The sequence below is a fragment of the Mandrillus leucophaeus genome, unplaced genomic scaffold (assembly GCF_000951045.1).
Source record: "Mandrillus leucophaeus isolate KB7577 unplaced genomic scaffold, Mleu.le_1.0 Scaffold231, whole genome shotgun sequence".
NCBI lineage: Eukaryota > Metazoa > Chordata > Mammalia > Primates > Cercopithecidae > Mandrillus > Mandrillus leucophaeus.
In genome coordinates, this window is record NW_012102377.1 from 2,839,446 (window position 1) to 2,858,759 (window position 19,314).

A 19,314-nucleotide genomic window follows, 5' to 3' on the forward strand; every position below is an offset into this window, starting at 1 on the left:
GCCCGCCTTGGCCTCCCAAAGTGCTGGGATTACAGGCATGAGCCACCGCTCCTGGCCTTGACTTTTTAATAATAGTCATTGTGACTGGTGGAAGATGGTATCTCACTGTGGTTTTGATTTGCATTTCTCTGATGATTAGTAATAATAAGTACTTTTTCATGTTTTCTTGGCTGCTTGTATGTCTTCTTCTGAGAAGAGTCTGCTCATATACTTTGCCCACTTTTTAATGGGGTTTGTTCACTTTTGTTTGTTGATTTACATTCCCTGCAGATTCTGGATATTAGAATATGCATATTTTGCATATTGTCATATGCATAACTTGTGAATATTTTCTCCATATCTTTAGGTTGTCTGTTTACTCTGTTGGTAGTTTCTTTTGCTGTGCAGAATCTCTTTAGTTTAATTAGGTTCCACTTTCAATTTTTGTTTTTGTTGTAATTGCTTTTGGGGACTGCCAAAACCCTTTGCCAAGGCTGACATTTAGCAGGGTATTTCCTAGGTTTTCTTTTATAGTTTCCTAGGTTTATTTTTATAGTTTGAGGTCTTACATTTAAATCTTTCATCCATTTTGAGTTAATTTTTGTACCCATATACTTTTATTTCTTCATCAGAACTTCAAAAATATCCAATATTCGGGACAAATCCAGGAAAGAAGCAACTGAATCATAGCTGAGTTTCCACTGAGAGAAAACGTGCCAGAGCTGTGACCTCTCCATGAGGATATGGTTTGCTGTTAGATCCTCGCTCTGTTAATTTGGCAGATGTTATCACATGTGGGGTGTTTGAAAGGACACATGCTTTGAGGTGACACGATTGTCAAGTGGGATGAAGACACCTCCCAACAAAGCCTCATAGGATGAAATGTACATACCTCACACTTAGCACAGTACCTGGCATACAGTACGCAGGCAGTGGTGTTAATCCCCCTTTCCTTCTTTGGTCAGGGTATGGGTAGTACTGGTTGTGATGGAATTTGGCAATAAAACTACCCATTGGGAGTGACACCCATAAGAACCAGCAGCACTGGTTGAAGCAGTCCATCTACAGGGTGGCTGCACTCTCTGAATTGGCTTGTAAAGATGTTGATGAAGTAATCTGGGAAGAGCCCAAGTGTGTCCAAGGTGTGGGGCAGCTTCCGAGAAAAAGACTGTACCTAATTACAGCTTAGCCTTCTGCTTATCACCCTGCCTTCAATTCAGGATTCAGGGTGTATGCCCGGCACTGGAGTCCAGCTAACCACCTGTATTGTTACCAGGTGTTCTGAAGTGACGATGCAATCTGTTTGCAGGCTATAAAAGGACAATCAGAGAGGAAGAACTTGTCAGCATTTGTCCAGCCCAGCTGGAGAGACACTAGGAGAGGCATCGGTCTCCAGTACAAATTAACAAACCGGCTTCTGGCTTATACATCAGTTGCGTATGCATAGGGTCAGTGTACTCGCCCCCAGACCTGAGCAACTCTGGCTCCTCAGGAACCCTGAAGGTGTGACTGGCAAAGCTGAGGCCCTGGCTCAGGGGCTGCTTCCCTGAAAGGACTGCGCCTACGGCATCCTTGACATCTTTTCATAAACCAGCACAACTGTGAGTATGAGATATGGCTTGAAGATCCTACCTGCCCCTTCTTATCTTTTAGAGTTTCTTCGGTGAAGTACTAAGGGCAAACTGTATGCCAGGCACTTAGTGTATAAAATCCCCCCTGGTCTTCATGTCCATCCTGCGGATTAGCTGTAGCCTCAGAGAATGTGAGAAAGCCATCCTTGGACACAGCTGATGAGTGGCAGAGCTGGGATTTGAACCCCTGTGCTCTTAGCCATACTGACATAGGGATTCGTGGAGGAAATCCCACTTTTGATGCTATAAGGCAGATTTGCCCTAAGAATATTTTTGCTTCTGAAAATTTTTTTGATTTTTGATTCTAAACATTTTGATTTTTTTCCTTACATTGTCTAAATATGGTTGATAAAAGTAAGAGAGAGAGGGAGATTCCAAACACAGGATACTTCAGGAAGGAGTCAAGGACAAACTGCCAAAAGGCAGCCCTGAGGCTAGCAGGTGGATTGGGAGTAGCAAATACTATCCTAATGACAGAGGAGACAGCTGCAAAAGTTGCAAGGACATAGAAAGTAACTGATGTGATTTACAGTTTTCGCCTTTACAGCTCCTGCAGGAAAAGTAACGCTCTGTTAGATACGCTCCCTGCCTTGTGCCTCAGGCATACTCTGTTCTTCCTTCAAGCCCCAGAGTGAATGTTACCCCCTCTAGGAAGCCTGTCTGGACTTCCCCAGCAGCACTAGTTTCTCCCCCTGGTGCATTCCTAGCATCCACACCTTGAGGGCAAGAACCATGCATTCTTCTCTGAAGCCATATAGGTTGGATGCCAATCCTGACTGTAAGACCTCAGGCAGGCAATGTAACCTTTCTCTTCCTCAGTCTCCTTATCTGTACAATGGGAATAATAGTGGTACCTACAGGCCTCGGTTGGTCATAGGCTTACATGAGAGAAGGAACACACAGTGTTTAGCACAGGGCTGTGCACACACTGAAGCATATCAGTGTCATATGTAGTGCTGGGCCTTGGCAGTTGATGGAGTAGATGTTCATTCAGTGTTTGTGGAAGGAAGAAAAGATAAAGGGAGGAAAGGGAAGAGAGAGAGAAACACACCAACTAGCCGCAGAGACCATCATAAACCAGGCAGCACCCACCTGGTATTTTGGAGCCATGGCTGCTGTCCAGTTTTGCTAAGTACACACCCCGTCTCCTTAGGCCAAGACTTGGTACCTAGATTTCTAATTCTCTGGATGCCTAATCATGTGTGCTGTGTGTCTCCCAGCTCTGCAGCCAACAATGTCTCACCTGTCTGATCTCTCCTTGTTCTCAAGTCAATAATCCTAGGTCACCACCCTGGATCACACCTGTGTCAGGAGGCGGGCAGGCCAGGAAGCCCCCTCCTTCTCCCTCCTCACTCAAGGAAAATCAGCCTTGTTTCTCCCAACCTGGTTCACCTGGAGATGCATCCATTCAAGTGTAACCAGAAAAAGGCCACTGGCAGACTCACATAAGAATCTGCACTGTGGGAGACAAAGTGAGGACCACAGGGTACAGTCACAGCACTGACAGCTGTCCTCGGACATTGTCTCTGGACGTCCTGTGCACCAAGACTGTGCTAAGCACCTTTGCATACTTCCCCTGTGATAAGTTTGTATTGCAACCTCAGGAGATGGAGACTCCTTTTTACACGGGAGGAGCCTGAGGCTCCCAAGAGCTAGACCTGGGCTGTCTGATAAGGTATCCACATGTAACTCTTGAGCATCTTAAATGTGGTTAGTCCAAATTGGGGTATGCCATATTGTGAAACAAGGAATGTAAACTGTGCCTTTCATAATTTTTATGTTAGTCACATATTGAAATTATAATATTTTGGATTGATAGGTTAAGCAAAATATTGTTAAAATTAATATCATCTGTTTCTTTCTGCTTTTTGAATGCAGATACCAGAAATTTTAAAATTAAATATGTAACTTGCATTGTATTTCTATTAGACAGCAATGGATTCGACAAAGCCTAGACTGATCTATCTCCATAGCCTTGTTCTTCACTCCTGTGCTGAAACTAAACTTTCATGCTGGTACTAAAGTTGTTCCCATATATGATGGGAACCAAACACAAGTGTACCTGGGTTGGGCTTCTAGGGAAAGAGGAACTCCATTCTCCTTCTACAGGTGGGTGCAACTGTGCATGTATACATATGCTGGGAGTGCCATTGTTGTATAAATAAGGAAACAAAATGCTGTGTGGCACACCCAGTGTCACAGGCCCTCTGACCGTGCAGTGGAAGAGGTGGAATTTAAACCCAAGACTGCCTGACGCCAAAGGCTGTACTCTTCCCCTGCTTCCTCTCCCGGAGTTCCCACACTCCACAGCCTAGGAGGAGGCTGACTCAGGTTGTTTGAGACTGGGTTGAAACCCAGGTGCATAAGTGGTGGTGCACAAGTTCCATGTTAATGGATCTTTTTATCTGTTTGAGTCCTGCCTTTTATTTTAGTTGCACTCATGGCCTTCACCTATATAAGTCTAATATATTCCTCAGGCCCCAGACCATTCTCCTCCTCTTTGTTCTGTGTCCTCAGGCCCCACATCCTTCTGCACATAGCTCAAATTCAATTAATGTTTTTCTCCTCACTGGCTGAAGCTAAACCTTTGTTGTGCCCCAGAATCTGAATGTCTGGTTTCTGTACCCATTTTCCTAGTATTGTTCCTGTTTGAAAACAATGCCTACGGCCCACATCCATGGAGCTGGGATCTTTAGATTTGGGTTTTTCAATCAATCCTCAAAAACTATTTGCCTCCAGAAATTAATTAAGACTGTGCCTCAGTTAGTTTTGTGTAGTTATAACAGAATATCACAGACCAGGGAATTTATAATGAACAGAAATTGCTTTGGCTCAAGGTTTTGGGGGCTGGGAAGTCTGAGATCGAGGGGCTGTACCTGGTGAGAGCCTTCATGCTGCATCATAACATGGTGGAAGGCATCACATAGGTGAGAGGAAGAGAGAAGGGGACCAAACACATCCTTTTATCAGGAACTCACTTCCAAGATAATGGCATATTCTATTCATGAGGGTGGAGCCCTCATGAACAAATCACTTCTTAAGGGCCCCAACTCTCAACACTGTTACACTGGGGTAAAGTTTCCAACATGTGAACTTTGGGGACATATTCAGACTATAACAGACTGTATCTAATTATTCTTAAAAGTTTTATTAACCCTCAATTCCCCCCAGAATCTTATCTCAGTTCCTGGCGTTTGTGGAGTTGCTCAGTAAGTGCTTGTTGAGTTCTAAGTAACTATCAGGATTACACAATAGCCACCACTGTGTACCAGCAAGCACACAGAGGGATGCAGCAGTTCCTAAAATTATTCGAACACAGAATCCTTGGGCGGGGACAGGAAGAAGGAAGAAGTGCTAGCAGTAGGGAGAGAGTTAGGGAGTGGTTACTCATCTCATGGACTAGGGCTTTATAGAATGCCTTCCATGATAACCTCATCTAGAGGCTCCTTTCCCATTTGGTCTCTTTTCTCTCATGACAAATTACTGCTGATATGTGTTTTTTGTTGAAATAGAAAGTTTTTAAAAGATAATTATCTTTTGTATGGTCCCAATAAGTAGAACCTTTCTGAACCACAAATAGAAGCTAAAAAAAAAAAAAGGCAACAGTCCCAACCAATGTGTCGCCACCCACCCACCCTTCAGTATCTTTCTTTTAGCAAGAGTATGGGGTTTTAGTCTCCTAATGAGTTTGCTTCCATACATATGCATAAAAGGAAGAATAGGCTTGAAATATGATGTGAGAACTTTCGATATCTCTTTGACTTTTTCTTCTTAAGTAAAGTCATTGTTTAAAAATAACCTAAATGATGATAAGTGGAACACTTTCCACTCAGATGGCCAAAGTGCTTAACGAATCTCAACTGTGCTTCTGGCAGATGACTGAGGGGTTCCGCCACCTTCCTGATCTAACAAGGGCTTTGCACACAGACTGTCAGCCAGGAAGTCTGAATTCACCAAGCACCACTGGGGCCTGAGAAAATTATTAGAGTGACCACGGAGATCTCCACAGCAAAGATGCTAGGGGACGGGGAGAATGGGACAGTCCTCCATATTCCTATTCAGGAGGGGATCTGCAAATCAGAATATAATCATAATAGCCTTGAACAAATGTTATGATTTCTCAGGAAACAGTTGGGAAACTTAAATTTGTTTGTATGCACCGGTTGATATGAGGTTGCTCAAGGGTCTAAGGTTAGAATTATTGGCAAATTCTATCCAAAGTACTTTCTTAGGAAAATTCAAGTCCAGAATTCAAGGTCAACTTGTTTAGCTTTTCCAGTTATAAAAAGAACTGCTCAAGTCTGCCTTAAAGAGCCTCACAAGCCGGCCAGTCCCTACAGCTCCACAAACTGACCCATCCTGGGCCTTGTTCTCCACAGAATGGGTCTGCTCCTTCCCCTGGCACTCTGCACCCTCGTCCTGTGCTGCGGAGCGAGGTCTCCGCCCCTGCCGGTCCTCAACCCCTGGGCTCTGCTCTCCCGAGGCTGCAATGACTCAGATGTGCTAGCAGTTGCAGACTTTGCCCTGCGGGACATTAACAAAGACAGAAAGGACGGCTATGTGCTGAGTCTCAACCGAGTGAACGATGCCCAGGAACACAGACAGGCAAGTAATGATGGTCCTCACTCGGGCAGGGATGTGGGCAAGCTGGAGAGACTGGCCAGGGTGAGGGAACCCAGAGACACATGTTGGCAGGTGTTTTCCGTATTGGAAGCCCTGCCAAGAACACTCTGTTATCCTCTGCCAGGGTCAGCGACAATGCACTTATTGTTAGTAAAATCACGTGTTAACAGTGATCCTACTCTGACACTTGTGTCAGATTCAGCGGTTTACGGGGTATCTCCACAAACATCCTTTGGCTTTCCCATAAAGCAGGGTTTTTTGTGTGTGTGGTCTTTCTCGGTTTCTGCTTCCCGTGAAATGTGTTGTATTTCTCTACCCCTTCCCACAGGATGACCTGGGATCTCTGTTCTATCTCACACTGGATGTGCTAGAGACTGACTGCCATGTGCTCAGTAAGAAGGCATGGCGAGACTGTGGAATGACGCCATTTTATCAATCGGTGAGTGCTTGTTTTTATAAACCATTAAGGGCCCTATGGAAAGCAAGTAAGTGCCCTCTTTCTACAGGGTAAAGGGTGCTCAATGTCTGCCATCTTTTAAATGGCCCACTTTATAATCTCCTGGCAGGTGCCCATGAGCTTATTCTAATGCTCTAGACAGAACAAAGTATAACTCATGAGAGGGGTTTCTGAGAAGTCCCACTGGGGTCATGCAGAACAGAATGGAAAAGTTGCTCCCAAGTTATTAGTATTATTTTTTTAACCTCCAAGACCTTCCGTTAGGCTCTGAACCAGTGTTTAAATTGTGAGAAAAAGACCTGAGGTGTGAATATTCTGGACTTGGGGTTAATGTCGACTGCAGAAGTGATGGAGGTAGAGCTTTGTCTATTTGTTTTATTTTCCTTTGTTTTAATAAACACCGATGCCAGGTTTGAGGGGAGGAAAATGGATGATATGCAGTACGAAAGCTCTCAAGGGTGCCATGTAAGGATTTCCTGGAACTACAGAACATAAAGGGCCTCAGAATTAATCTTTTAAAGATGATCATAGAAGAGACTTGAAAATAGATAATCCATTTCATTTGATTCTTAATTATCCTGGGAAGATTTTCATTAATTGATATAAAACTTTACAACATGAATGCGGGATAGTGATATAAATGTTTAGAAGCAAATTATTTGATCAAGATATTTTTCCTAATCATGTAACCAGTTGGTCAAACTGCACCCACCTTGATTTTGAAAAGTGAATATCCTGTTGTGAATTATACTTGTTATGGTGACACTAGCTACTAAAACACACACACAAAAAGTGTATACTGACTCTAACATGATAGAAGTCCATTTCTCATGCATGGAAAGTTGAAAGTAGAAGTTCCTGATTAGATGGGGGCTTTGCTCCAGGGGTAATTTGAGATCCAAGTTTATTCCACACTGTGGCTCTAGACTCTGCCAGCCTCAGCTCATGACTTTCATGGTTACCTGCTCATGTGTATCAAGCTGTGCACAGAGAAAGAGCGTAGAGGACAGTGAGAACATGGGAGACCCTTATGAGCCATATCTGGAAATGGTTACACCTCATTTCTGCTCACCTTCTTGTGGTTAGAACTCAATTATACACAGTCACACCTGTTGGGGAGGCTGGGAAACATTCTAGCTGTGTCCTAGGAAAAGGTTAAACAGTTTGATCATCAACTGCAGTTCCTCCCAGCCAAAACCACAGAATTTGTTCTTAAGTTTCTAATTACTTTAAAAGAAAATGTCTGACTTTAATTTTGGAGGTATTTTAAAAACTCATAATTGCATTCACTATGTCATAAAATGTATTTGTTGGTTTCAGGTTTATGGTCAATGCAAAGCAATATTTTATAACAACAAACCAAGTAGAGTTCTCTATTTAGCTGCTTATAACTGTACTCTTCGCCCAGGTAAGCAATCACTATGATTTTGTTAGTTTTAATAAAGGATGGAAAAGAGTACTTAACCAGGTCTTTGCCAAGAGTGTGTAGGGTAGCTCTCATTCTTATTTGCTGTTTATTCTTAATGCCAATTTCTTAATATTTCCAGTACTTACCTCCTTACTGAAGTTCATCCTATATTGCTCCTCTTCCCACAGTATACCTTACTCAATTACCTCTACATTTATATGCTGCATCAGATCTTAAATTTTCAGTCTGAAATAAATGGTATAATTTCTATGACTGTTCCTCAGGCTTCCTTTCTTACTATCTCTGCCATTATTTCCCAGACTACACCAACTCTACACTCCATTCTACTGGATGCCACATTGTTTTCTGAACATGCACTGCACTTTCCAGTCTCTGCGTCTTGCTTGTGCCTCTCCCTCTGCTGAGCATGCCCTCCCTAATGACCCCTGACCTTGGAACATACCTATTCTCTAAGGACCACCACCGCTTCTTCCATAGTGTTCTCTATTCTAGAAAGGAATGGTGCTTTTGTAATCTGCATTCCTATACAACTTTGTCTAAACTACTCAGGGAACACATAATTCACTGCCTTGATTTGGGAGTCGCATATCTTATATCATGTAGAATAGTTTCTCCTTTCTTCCTCCAGCTGCACCCTTCCTCAGTTCCCACCAAGTAGAAGGTGTCAGTAATGTTGTTAAGTAAATAATTGGACTAGAAATGAAGCTGAAACTTAATGACAGTTGAAATATGCACGTGCATTCATTTGGGACCTTCCTTTTTTCAAGGGAAAGTCTTTGGAAAGAGAGCATCCACAGTGCGGGAAAACAGAATTTGGTCCCCTGTCGAACAACTACATGTGTGTCGCTCCCCTGGTGGATCCCGTGCAAGTGTAGATTCTGATTCCATAGGTCGGGGTCAGGGCCTGAGATCCTGCATCTGTAATAACCTCCAGGAGATGAGAATGCTGCTGGTTGCTTTGAATAACAAGGCAAGCGAGCAAACATTTTGTTAGGCACAGTTTAAGATTCCTGGTTGTGAAGGCAAGATTCACCTAAAATAAATTAGGACAGTAAATAGCAAACAGTCTCAGGACTTAAATGGAAGTCATAGGCATCAGAGCTACGGAAGATCAGGAAGTGACAGGTGGTGATGATTCAGGAGTGACAAGCTGTGGATGTAAGTCCCCCATTATCTCCACCAGTCCCCAAGTGCATGCAGATAAATACAGAATTACTAAAAACAATGTGTTTGCTCTGCAAAAGCAGCTTCAAGATAAATTCTGTATCCTGACTTTCACACTAGGCTTGCTGCCCTCAGCTCCTCCCAAAAAGAAATCTGGCTGTGCTTGGGGTGATCATTCTATCCAGTCACACAATGACTTGATCAATTTTGTTTTCAGACTCACTTGCATTTTTCTTCTTAAAAACAAAATTATTTATTTTTATTTTTTATTGATAAATAATAGTACATATTTATAGCATATATAGTGATATTTCCATATATATACTGTATTGTGATCGGATTAGGTTATTAGTATATCCATCATCTCAAACCTTTATCATTTCCTTGTGTTGGGAATATTCAATATCCTTCTTCTAGCTATTTGAAATTTTATCTTATTGTTAACTGTAGTCATCCTACAGTGGTCTAGAACACTTGAATTTATCCCCCTATCTAGCTGTAATTTTGTATCCTTTGATAGATCTCACTTGCATTTCTAACCAAATAGGGTGCGCTTCCACCTTCTACTATGTCTTTCACTTATCCATACATTCTACAAGCATTTACTAAGCACTTCCTATGTATCAGATATGATGTTCAGTGTTAGGAACTGCAAGGTAAATAAGGTATGGTAGTAATGAACTCCCAACCTCTGAAGACACTCAGTCTACTTTACAGAGTCAATAATGAGAAAAGATATTGAACTAGTTGGAGGAAAAGGTCCTGTTTTAATATACTATATTACGTGTCTTTGAACAAAATTCTCAGAGTAAATGTGTGTGAGATGAAAACTTTGCTTTGGTCTCTTTTTTAATTGTGAAAGTAATACACGGTCATTACAGAAAACACAGCTGACAGCTAACTTCTATCCCAGAAAATGTCTTCCTCGCCCCATCCTTACCTCTTTACAGTCATATGATTTTTTGAAAATTAATAATATTTTAAAACTTATGTTATTGGCATCAACAGTTTCAAAACCAAAGATTCACAGGACATGCCCTGACTGCCCAGCACCCACATCCACTGACCTTTCCAGTGACGAAGTGCTGGAGGCTGCCACTGAATCTCTTGCGAAATACAACAATGAGAGCACATCCAAGCAGTATTCTCTCTTCAAAGTCACCAGGGCTTCTAGCCAGGTAAGGCTAAACTGCTCAAGCCAATTACACAGTGTGTCTCATAACTGTTGCTGTAGGTTCCTAAGCTGAGAGGAGAATGTCAAGGCCCTCATTTTGATTAGAACCAAAATACCTTTCTCTACTTTCCCCACTTTGATAAACCTGATGCCCACTCTATCATGCTTCAGTTTCTAAGTGATTCCATGGCATTTCTACAAGAGTCAAGTGGCTTGATTTTGCTTCCCTAACCTTAAGGCAAGAAGAGAAATGAACTCCTAGTCTCCCTGGGGGAATATCCATAAGTTTACCACTTACTGCTGTATTCTCAAATGTGACTGATCATGGACCATTTTACAACATCACTTTTACTCTATTTTAAGGCCTAGAGTGGGTGTTGAATTTTATGGATTAGGGAAAATGAAGGCTCATTTGTATTCAAATCATGTTGATTTCTTTCCTTCTTTCTCTCTCTCTCCCTCTCTGTCTATTTCTTTCTTTTTACTTTTTGAGACAGAGACACTCTGTCACCCAGGGTGGACTCAAGCAGTCCTTGTACCTCCACCTCTCAAATAGCTGAGACTCCAGGTGCATACCACCACACCTGGCTAATTTTGTATTTTTTGTAGAGATTGGGTATCACTATGTTGCACAGGCTGGTCTCGAACTCCTGGACTCAAAACAATCCACCCGCCTTGGTCTCCCAAAGTGCCGGGATTACAGGCATGAACCACTGTACCTGGCCTGATATTTCTTTCATAAGCAGAAAAATCTAAAAGATAATTCTACATGAGGAAAAATAAATCAAAAGAAGGTGTTTAGGGCCTATTCAAATCTTAAAGAAGGGAAGAAAGGTGTGAGATTATGTTTTTTTAATAACTAAATCATGGTACATGGTTTGATCAGTGTGGGGATTTGCAGAACAACAGATATGTGCCTTGACAATGCCTCTGGTGATGTACTGTTTCTGTAGATATAATGCTGTCAAACCTGAGTCTTCTCCCCAGGCAGAAATGTTTGATTTTTACATCTCAGCTCTTGTCTCATAACAGTGGGTGGTTGGCCCTTCTTACTTTGTGGAATACTTAATTAAAGAATCACCGTGTACCAAATCCCAGACCAGCAACTGTTCACTTCAGTCCTCCGACTCTGTGGTGAGTTTTCCTGAATGTCTTCATAATTTGAGTGTTCACAGATCATCTCTAAGTGTTTGTGGAGCATAAATTACATATGAGGTGTCACAAGGCATGAGATGCTTTTCTTCCCCTCAAGGAGCAAGTTAGACTAGTTAGAGATTAGACAGATCCAGACTGCATTCAACTGTAAGTGCAATTTTCATCAGCAGTTGCAAAAATGATTATATAGAGCTGTAAAACACAGACATCTCAGTGATGGGTAATGGCCCTGCTTTGGTCTAATGCAATCCAGTTACGTTTTAATACAGCATGGTGTTCCATTCCTTGGACCACTCTTTAAGAAGGACAAAGTCAAATAGGCCTTCATTCAAAGAGGCATCCAAGAAGGAAAGTATGCCTCGAAGCCATCTGAAACACAACTGGTGGGAATTTAACCTGGCACAATGTGTTGGAGTGCAACTGGGCAAAATGCACCAAGAATACTTTCCTCTCATTTACTTACAGTAACAGCTTTATTAAGAAATAATTCATACACTGTAAAATTAATCCATTTAAGGTGTACAGTTCAGCAGTTTTTAGTATGTTCACAGAGTTGCGCTACCATCGCCACTTTCTTATTTTAGATATTTTCATCAGCCTCAAAAGAAACCTCATGCCTACTAACAGTCATTTCCCATTGCCACCTTACCAAGGCCCTGGAAACCACTTACCTACCTTCTGTTTCTATGGCTTTGCCTATTCTGGACATTTCATATAAATGGAATCCTACAGCATATGGTCTTTTGATTCTGGCTTCTTTCACTTAGCATAGTGTTCTCAAAGCTTCTCCATCCATAAATAGATGTAGTTTTACCTCTTCCTTAGCAAATAATATTTTATTGCATGGATATTGTTTATTGTTTATCCATCTATCAGTTGATAGACATTTGAATTGTTTCCTGCTACGAACAAGTGTACAAGTTTTTATGTACACATATGTTTCCATTTCTCTTGAGTATATACCTAGAGTGGAGTTTTTGTCATGTGAAAAACAACAACAACAACAACAACAAAAACCCTCCATGTTTAACCCTTTCACTGCTATACTGTTTTCCACTGTGACTGCGTCAGTTTTGCAATCCCATCAGCAATGTATGACGGTTTCAATTTCTCTACATCTTTGCCAACACCTATTATGATCTTTCTTTTGGTTGTAGCCATCCTACTGGGCATGAATTGGTATCTCATCATGATTTTTATTTGCATTTTCCTAATAACTAATGATGTTGAACATCTTTCATTGTGTTTATTATCTATTAGTATGTTTTCTTTGGAAAAATGTCTACACAAATCATTTGCCCACTTAAAATCCAGTTGCTTGTCTTTTCATTGTCGAATAATAAGAGTCTTTACATATTCTGGATACAATGTCCTTATCAGATACATATTTTTAAGTATTTTCTCTCATTCTCTGCGTTGTCTATTCACTTTCTTGACAATGTTCTTTGAAATAGAGAAGTTTTAAATTTTGATGAAGTTCTATTTTTATATATTTTTTCTTATTTTGAATGTGCTTTTAATGTCATATCTAAGAAATCATTGCCTAGTCCATAATCACCAAGATTTCTATGTGTAAAAATGCAAGGGATCCAGAATGCCAAAATAATCTTGAACAACAACAACAAAAAAAATAGGAAGACATACTTCCCAAACTCAAAACTTACTACAAAACTACAGTATTTAAGAAAACGTCTTGGTGGTATGAGAATGATATGTAGATCAATTGGAATAAAATTGAAAGTAAAGAAATAAGCCCCTATATGTAGGCCTATGACACATTTTGAGTTTTTGTACATGTGTGAGGCAGGGAGTTCAACTTCATTCTTTTGCATACAAACATCCAATTTTTCCAGCACTAGTTGTTTAAAAAAACTATTCTTTCCCCCATGTCGTTGTCTTGGCATACTTCTTGAAGATCAATTGACCATAAATGTAAGAGTTTATTTCTTTAGTCTCAATTTTATTCCATTGATCTACACTTCTAAGCTTATACCGGTATAACACTGTCTTGAATACTATATAGCTTTGTAGTACATTTTGAGATTGGAACATTTAAGTCCTCTTATTTGTGCTTCTTGTTCAAGATTGCTTTGGGTATCCTGAATGCCTTGAATTTTCGTGCTGATTTTAGGACCAGTTTGCCAATTTCTATTTTTAAAAAGGCATTTGGAAATTTGATACATTTGATTGTATTGAATCTGTACATCAACGTCAAAAGTACTGTCATCTTAACAATATTAAGTTTTCAAATCCATGAATATGTGGTATCTTTCCATTTGTTTAGAACTCATTTAATTTATTTCGACAAAGTTTTGTAGTTCTCAGTGTACAAACTTTTCATTTATTTTGGTAAATTTACTCTCCGAATATTTTGTTCTCTTTGATGCTAATGTAATGAAACTGTCTTCTTAATTTCATTTTTGGATTGTTCATTAAAAGTGTGTAGAAAGACAATTGATTTTTTATATTGATCTTATATGCTGTAACCTTGATGAACTCATTTATTAGTTCTAATAGTTTGCTAGTGGATTTCTTAGGATTTTCTATATGATCATGTCACCTGGAAAGAGATAGCTTTTTACTTCTGCTTTTTAAATCTGGATGCCACATGTGTTCCCAGCCTCTAGGGCTCACATGTTCAGCACACTCATAAACTCCCTTTGTGATCCACTCTAGTGTCAGCACCAGGTAGGCCTGTGAACTTTGGTAGCTCAGCAAATCCTAGCTAGGGTGGGAGTGGCCAGGTCTCCTTGGTGCGAGTACCTGTAATTTCTCCAGAAGGTTCTCTGAGAGCCCCTCCTCTTTGTGACTTGGTGATGAACAGAAGGAAAAGGCTGAAGCACCATTCCCCCGACACTTCGTACTTTAATGGATTTTCCCACTTTAAGGAATTTCTAGTCTTTTTTTCATATGCTCTGGAGCTGAGTGACAGAGTAATATTTAGGCAATCTGTTTAGACACTTTGTGTGTGTGTGTGTGGATTTAGGGATACAAGTGCAGTTTTCTTACATGAATATATTGCATAGAGGTGAAGTCTGGGTTTTTAGTGTATCCATCACTCTAATAGTGTACATTGTATTCAGGGTGGGTTTTTTTTTGTTTTGTGTTTTTTGTGGTTTTTTTTTTTTTTTTTTTTTTTTTTTGAGACCAAATCTTGCTCTGTCACCCAGGCTGGAGTGCAGAGGCGCAATCTCAGCTTACTGTAAACCTCCACCTCCTGGGTTCAAGCGATTCTCTTGCCTCAGCCTCCCAAGTAGCTGGGACTACAGGCACCTGCCACCTCACCTGGCTAATTTTTGTACTTTTAGTAGACACAGGGTTTCACCATGTTGACCAGCTGGTCTCGAACTCCTGACCTCAAGTGATCCATCTGCCTCAGCCTCCCAAAGTGCTGGGATTACAGGCGTGAGCCACCGCGCCCAGCTCAGGATGGTATTTCATTCCTCACCACCCTCCCACCTTTTGGAGTCTTCAGTGTCTGTTACTCCACTTTGTGTCCATGTATACCCTTTCTTTAGCTTCCACTTTTAAGTGAGAACATGTGAATTTTGGCTTTTTGTTTCTGAGTCATTTCACTTAGGATAATGGCCTCCAGTTCCATCCATGTTGATGCAAAGGACATGATATCATTCTTTTTATAGCTGAGCAGTATTCCATGGTGTGTGCGCGCACACACACACATCACATTTAAATCTAATCGTCCATTGATGGACACAACATTGGCTTCACATATTTGCTATTATGAATAGTGCTGTGATAAATATACAAGTGCAGTTGTCTTTTTCTTATAGTAGTTTCTTTTTTGGTGAGGGTCGGGGGATAGATAACCAGTAGTGGGATTGCTGGATTAAATGGTAATTCTATTTTTAGTTTATTTTTAGACAAATTTAGTAAATTTTATGCGGATATACTTAAGAGCTCTTCTTTAGAAATTGAGGCAACATTTTATTGTAATATTCTATTTATGCTTGAAAAGTACACACTGTATGACTCTAAAACTCCTCTTCTAGGAATTTACCCTAAGGAAGTAACTAGGAATACATGAAAAGATGTAGCTTCAATGTTTAAATAACAGAAAAATTAGATTCAATCTAGCTGTCCAACAAAAGAGAGCTTGTTAAACATCACAGAGGAATACTAGGTAGCCATTATTTTAAAAACCCTAGAAGACCATACAATGCCATAAAAGGGTTTTTACAATATATTGTTGAGTGACAAAATAGAGTTATAAAGTAATAAATATAATATGACTATTTTGTAGAAGAAAAACGTATATGCATACGAAAAAAAGATTGGAAGAAAAGAAATCAAATCACTGCAGGTAACAAGTATCTTTCAGGCAATTTACAGGTCTTTATTTCCTTTTGTTTATCTATATTCTAACTATTACATTTGTAATAAGGAAACAAAGCTACTTTACTTTTAAGTAAAGAGAAATTTAAGGAGCTGAGAGTGGTTTTGTCTGAGAAGAGAAATCTCAGGTGAAACATACTTAAAGGGCTGCTACATAAAAGATGAAAACACGTTTTCTAGCTGACCCAAGGGTAGAACTAAGGCCAAGAGGTAGAATCTGTATAGACATAACTTTCCACTCAACACAAAGAATTTTTTTAGTAAACAGAGTTTCATTCCTCAAGAAATACTGAGTTTCTCATTATTTGAAGCAATTTAGCCTAATTTGGATGATTTCTTGGTAGGGGTGATCTAGAAAGAATTGTCTCAGAGTCTACCCATTACATAGTAGAAGCATAAAAATGTTGATTGGCTGTGTATCTACACAAGCAGAAAGCTAGTTGATTTCCATCTATGATCACTGGTAATACTCACATGACATTGTATTTTCTCTGTCATTTAGCCTGCTGGTCTTTGCAAAGGTTCTCTGATCCGAAAACCCTGGGAAAAACTTGTCTCTGTGACTTGTGACTTCTTTGAATCACAGGTATTTTTTAATCTAATTGCCTGTCTTTCTGTGAAGAAGAGCAGATTATCGATAGTTACCTGCCACGACCTTACCCTCCTTCCTTTGATTTTCCCAACCACCTTGCTCACCACTTTCCGCAGGCTACCCTGAGGCCACACCCACAGGATAGCTAGTCAAAGACCTGTTAAGCCTTGTTTTAGTCACAATATGGTCCTGCAGAATAAGCCAGACAAATTCAGAAACAGAGAACTGCTGGCTTGGATGTGATTCAAGCCTCTGAGACATTAAATTCAGTGTCCCAAAGAAACCTTACCTCAAGCCACAGGGAGAAGTTATTTCCAAGAAAATGTTCAATCCCTTTCCAGAAGTGTTTATTGCACACTTATTATAAGGTAGCCTGTTACATTTGAGAGGCAGTTTATATTTGAGGTGTATTTGTGCCTGGTATATTTAAGGCAGTTGAGACAGGACACTTGGGATCCAGTTTTGCTCTGGTACCTGTGAGCTATATAAAAGGCACATACTTACCTATTTGAGTTTTGGTTGCCTCATTTATAAACTGGGATTGCAACACTGCATCATTTCGATTCTTGTGAGAAGCAAATGAAAGGACCTGAATGAAGGGTGCTGTACAAGGCCTGGTGCAGAATAAACAATCAAGGAAAGGCACCTGCTGCTGCCACTACTGGGAACAGAAAGATAGCTTGCTGGAGACTTCGAATGAGTCAGTGAACCTCTCTGGGCCATTATTCAGCTCTGAAATTGTGAGACTCACAGTCTCACAGTCAAGTTTCTACAGGTCTTGGTTCCCCCAGCTGTTATCTGTTTTGTTTTTTAACCCTTTCACCAGGAGGCCCATCCCTCTACCCAGTCTCCCTTTAAAATGTTCCAACAGAAGGGCACAGATCAGCTTAGGCTGGTAGTAGGCATGGGAGGACTTTCCCTGTGGAACTCTGCATTTAAAAATGTTCTTGTTTCAGGCTCCAGCCACTGGAAGTGAAAACTCTGCTGTTCACCAGAAACCTATAAACCTTTCCAAGGTGGAAGAATCCCAGCAGAAAAACACACACCCCACAGACTCCCCCTCCAAAGCTGGACCAAGAGGATCTGTCCAATATCTTCCTGACTTGGATGATAAAAATTCCCAGGAAAAGGACCCTCAGGAGGCCTTTCCTGTGCATCTGGATCTAACCACGAATCCCCAGGGAGAAACCCTGGATCTTTCCTTCCTCTTCCTGGAGCCTATGGAGAAGAAGGTGGTTGTCCTGCCTTTCCCCAGAGAAAAAGCACACACTGCTGAGTGCCCTGGGCCAGCCCAGGATGCCAGCCCTCTTGTCCTTCCGCCGTGAGAATCACACAGAGTCTTCTCTAGGGGCATGGTGCACCCATGAAATGGGAGGCGATGGGGACAATGGACAGAGACAGAGCATGCATACGTAGAGAGTGGCTAATGAAGGACACCTTTTTGGCTCTTCTTCACCTTAGCATGTTGACTGGGATTAGAAATAATGAGACTGAACCCTCTGCTTGGGCTGCACTCTACCCTGTACACTGCCTTGTACCCCGCATCCCCTCTTAAACTGAGCAGTCTCGTGCCATGGAGAGATGCCTCTCTTATGTCTCCAGCCACTCACTTATAAAGATACTTATCCTTTCAGCAGTATATGTGTGCTCAAATCTCAGCATGAAAGCATTGTGTGAGTAGACACTTTCCTAACACCAGGAGGCATGAGAAACTAATGCCCAGCAGTTTCAGTCCCTAAATTCCCTTTAATTCCAGGACAGGTATTAGCTGCATAGGGCCCATACCATTTCCAAACTTCTACCTCTTTTCATCTGTCTGGAAGTCTCCAGGTCTCAACAGTGGGGTAATTCACTTAGAGCTGGGGGCACATGGAAGAGAAGTGCACATGTGGCCTGTGCTAGACACTGTGGGAGCAGCAGACCGTGGCAGTTTTCATCACTGTTACAATTTCTCTGGGACAGATAGAGGAGGGTCCATCATAGCATTCAATTATAGTCTATGTTTTCCATCTTTCAAACACTGCAGGACCAATTTCCCCTCATTCAGTAATACCTATGCGCACGTGCACACATGCACACCAGATAGGACCTTGGACATTTTGACAGAGAATTTGCAGATGCAGCTATTGTCCTCTGTCCTGACGGCTATTAGAAGAGGCACACAGGTCTCGGCGTAATTAGCATAAGAGAAGTAGACAATATTCACACTCTGTTCCTCTTATCTGCTTCTCGTAAGAAGGAAGCGATTATGTGAGGGTGTCATATGGGGTCTTACACCCTGTTGGTCAGGGTCTGAAAGAAGCAGAATTGTACTCAGGTGACTCAACTAAAAAGACTTCAGTTGGCCCAGCACGTTGGCTCATGCCTGTAATCCCAGCACTTTGGGAGGCTGAGGCAGGCAGATCACTGGAGGTCAGGAGTTCGAGACCAGCCTGGCCAACATGGTGAAACTCTGTCTCTGCTAAAAATATAAAAATTATCCAGGCATGGTGGTACACGTCTGTAATCCCAGCTACTTGGGAGGCTGAGGCAGGAGAATCACTTGAACCTGGGAGGTGGAGGTTGCAGTGAGCTGAGATCATGCCACTGTACGCTGCCAGCCTGGGTAACAGATCTAGACTCCATTTCAAAAAAAGAAAAAGACTTCAGTGAAGGGACCTTTAGTGAAGGCTTGTGGCCCAGGTGAAGGGGAGGTCAAGGGATGCTGAGGCACCTGGACAACAGCGTCAGCAGGGAGTCTTCACCACCCGAGGCTGA

At 41.3% G+C, this 19,314-nt stretch overlaps 1 protein-coding gene across 4 annotated transcripts; it reads left to right on the top strand.

Annotated features, from left to right (window-relative positions):
* Positions 1 to 1,320: 1,320 nt before the first annotated feature.
* FETUB (fetuin B) lies at positions 1,321 to 18,252 on the top strand. Of its 4 annotated transcripts, XM_011981907.1 has the most exons (8): positions 1,321 to 1,580; positions 5,990 to 6,215; positions 6,562 to 6,672; positions 8,011 to 8,098; positions 10,292 to 10,461; positions 11,490 to 11,591; positions 16,468 to 16,551; positions 17,514 to 18,247. In XM_011981907.1, exons 2-8 carry the CDS (start codon positions 5,991 to 5,993, stop codon positions 17,880 to 17,882), a joined length of 1,149 nt encoding a protein of 382 aa, XP_011837297.1. In that variant the 5' UTR covers positions 1,321 to 1,580; position 5,990; the 3' UTR covers positions 17,883 to 18,247. The 4 variants fall into 4 exon arrangements, with proteins under 4 accessions (XP_011837297.1, XP_011837296.1, XP_011837299.1 ...); XM_011981906.1 differs by lacking the exon at positions 1,321 to 1,580 and having other exon boundaries at positions 5,889 to 6,215; positions 17,514 to 18,252; XM_011981909.1 differs by lacking the exons at positions 1,321 to 1,580; positions 6,562 to 6,672 and having other exon boundaries at positions 5,943 to 6,215.
* The last annotated feature ends 1,062 nt before the right edge of the window (positions 18,253 to 19,314 follow it).

Bases quoted from the DNA above. Each gene is read 5' to 3' on its own strand.
- FETUB (XM_011981907.1), top strand. From the start codon at position 5,991: ATGGGTCTGCTCCTTCCCCTGGCACTCTGCACCCTCGTCCTGTGCTGC. The intron at 6,673-8,010 runs GTGAGTGCTTGT...TGTTGGTTTCAG, and splicing joins TGACGCCATTTTATCAATCG to GTTTATGGTCAATGCAAAGC. The intron at 11,592-16,467 runs GTGAGTTTTCCT...TCTGTCATTTAG, and splicing joins TTCAGTCCTCCGACTCTGTG to CCTGCTGGTCTTTGCAAAGG.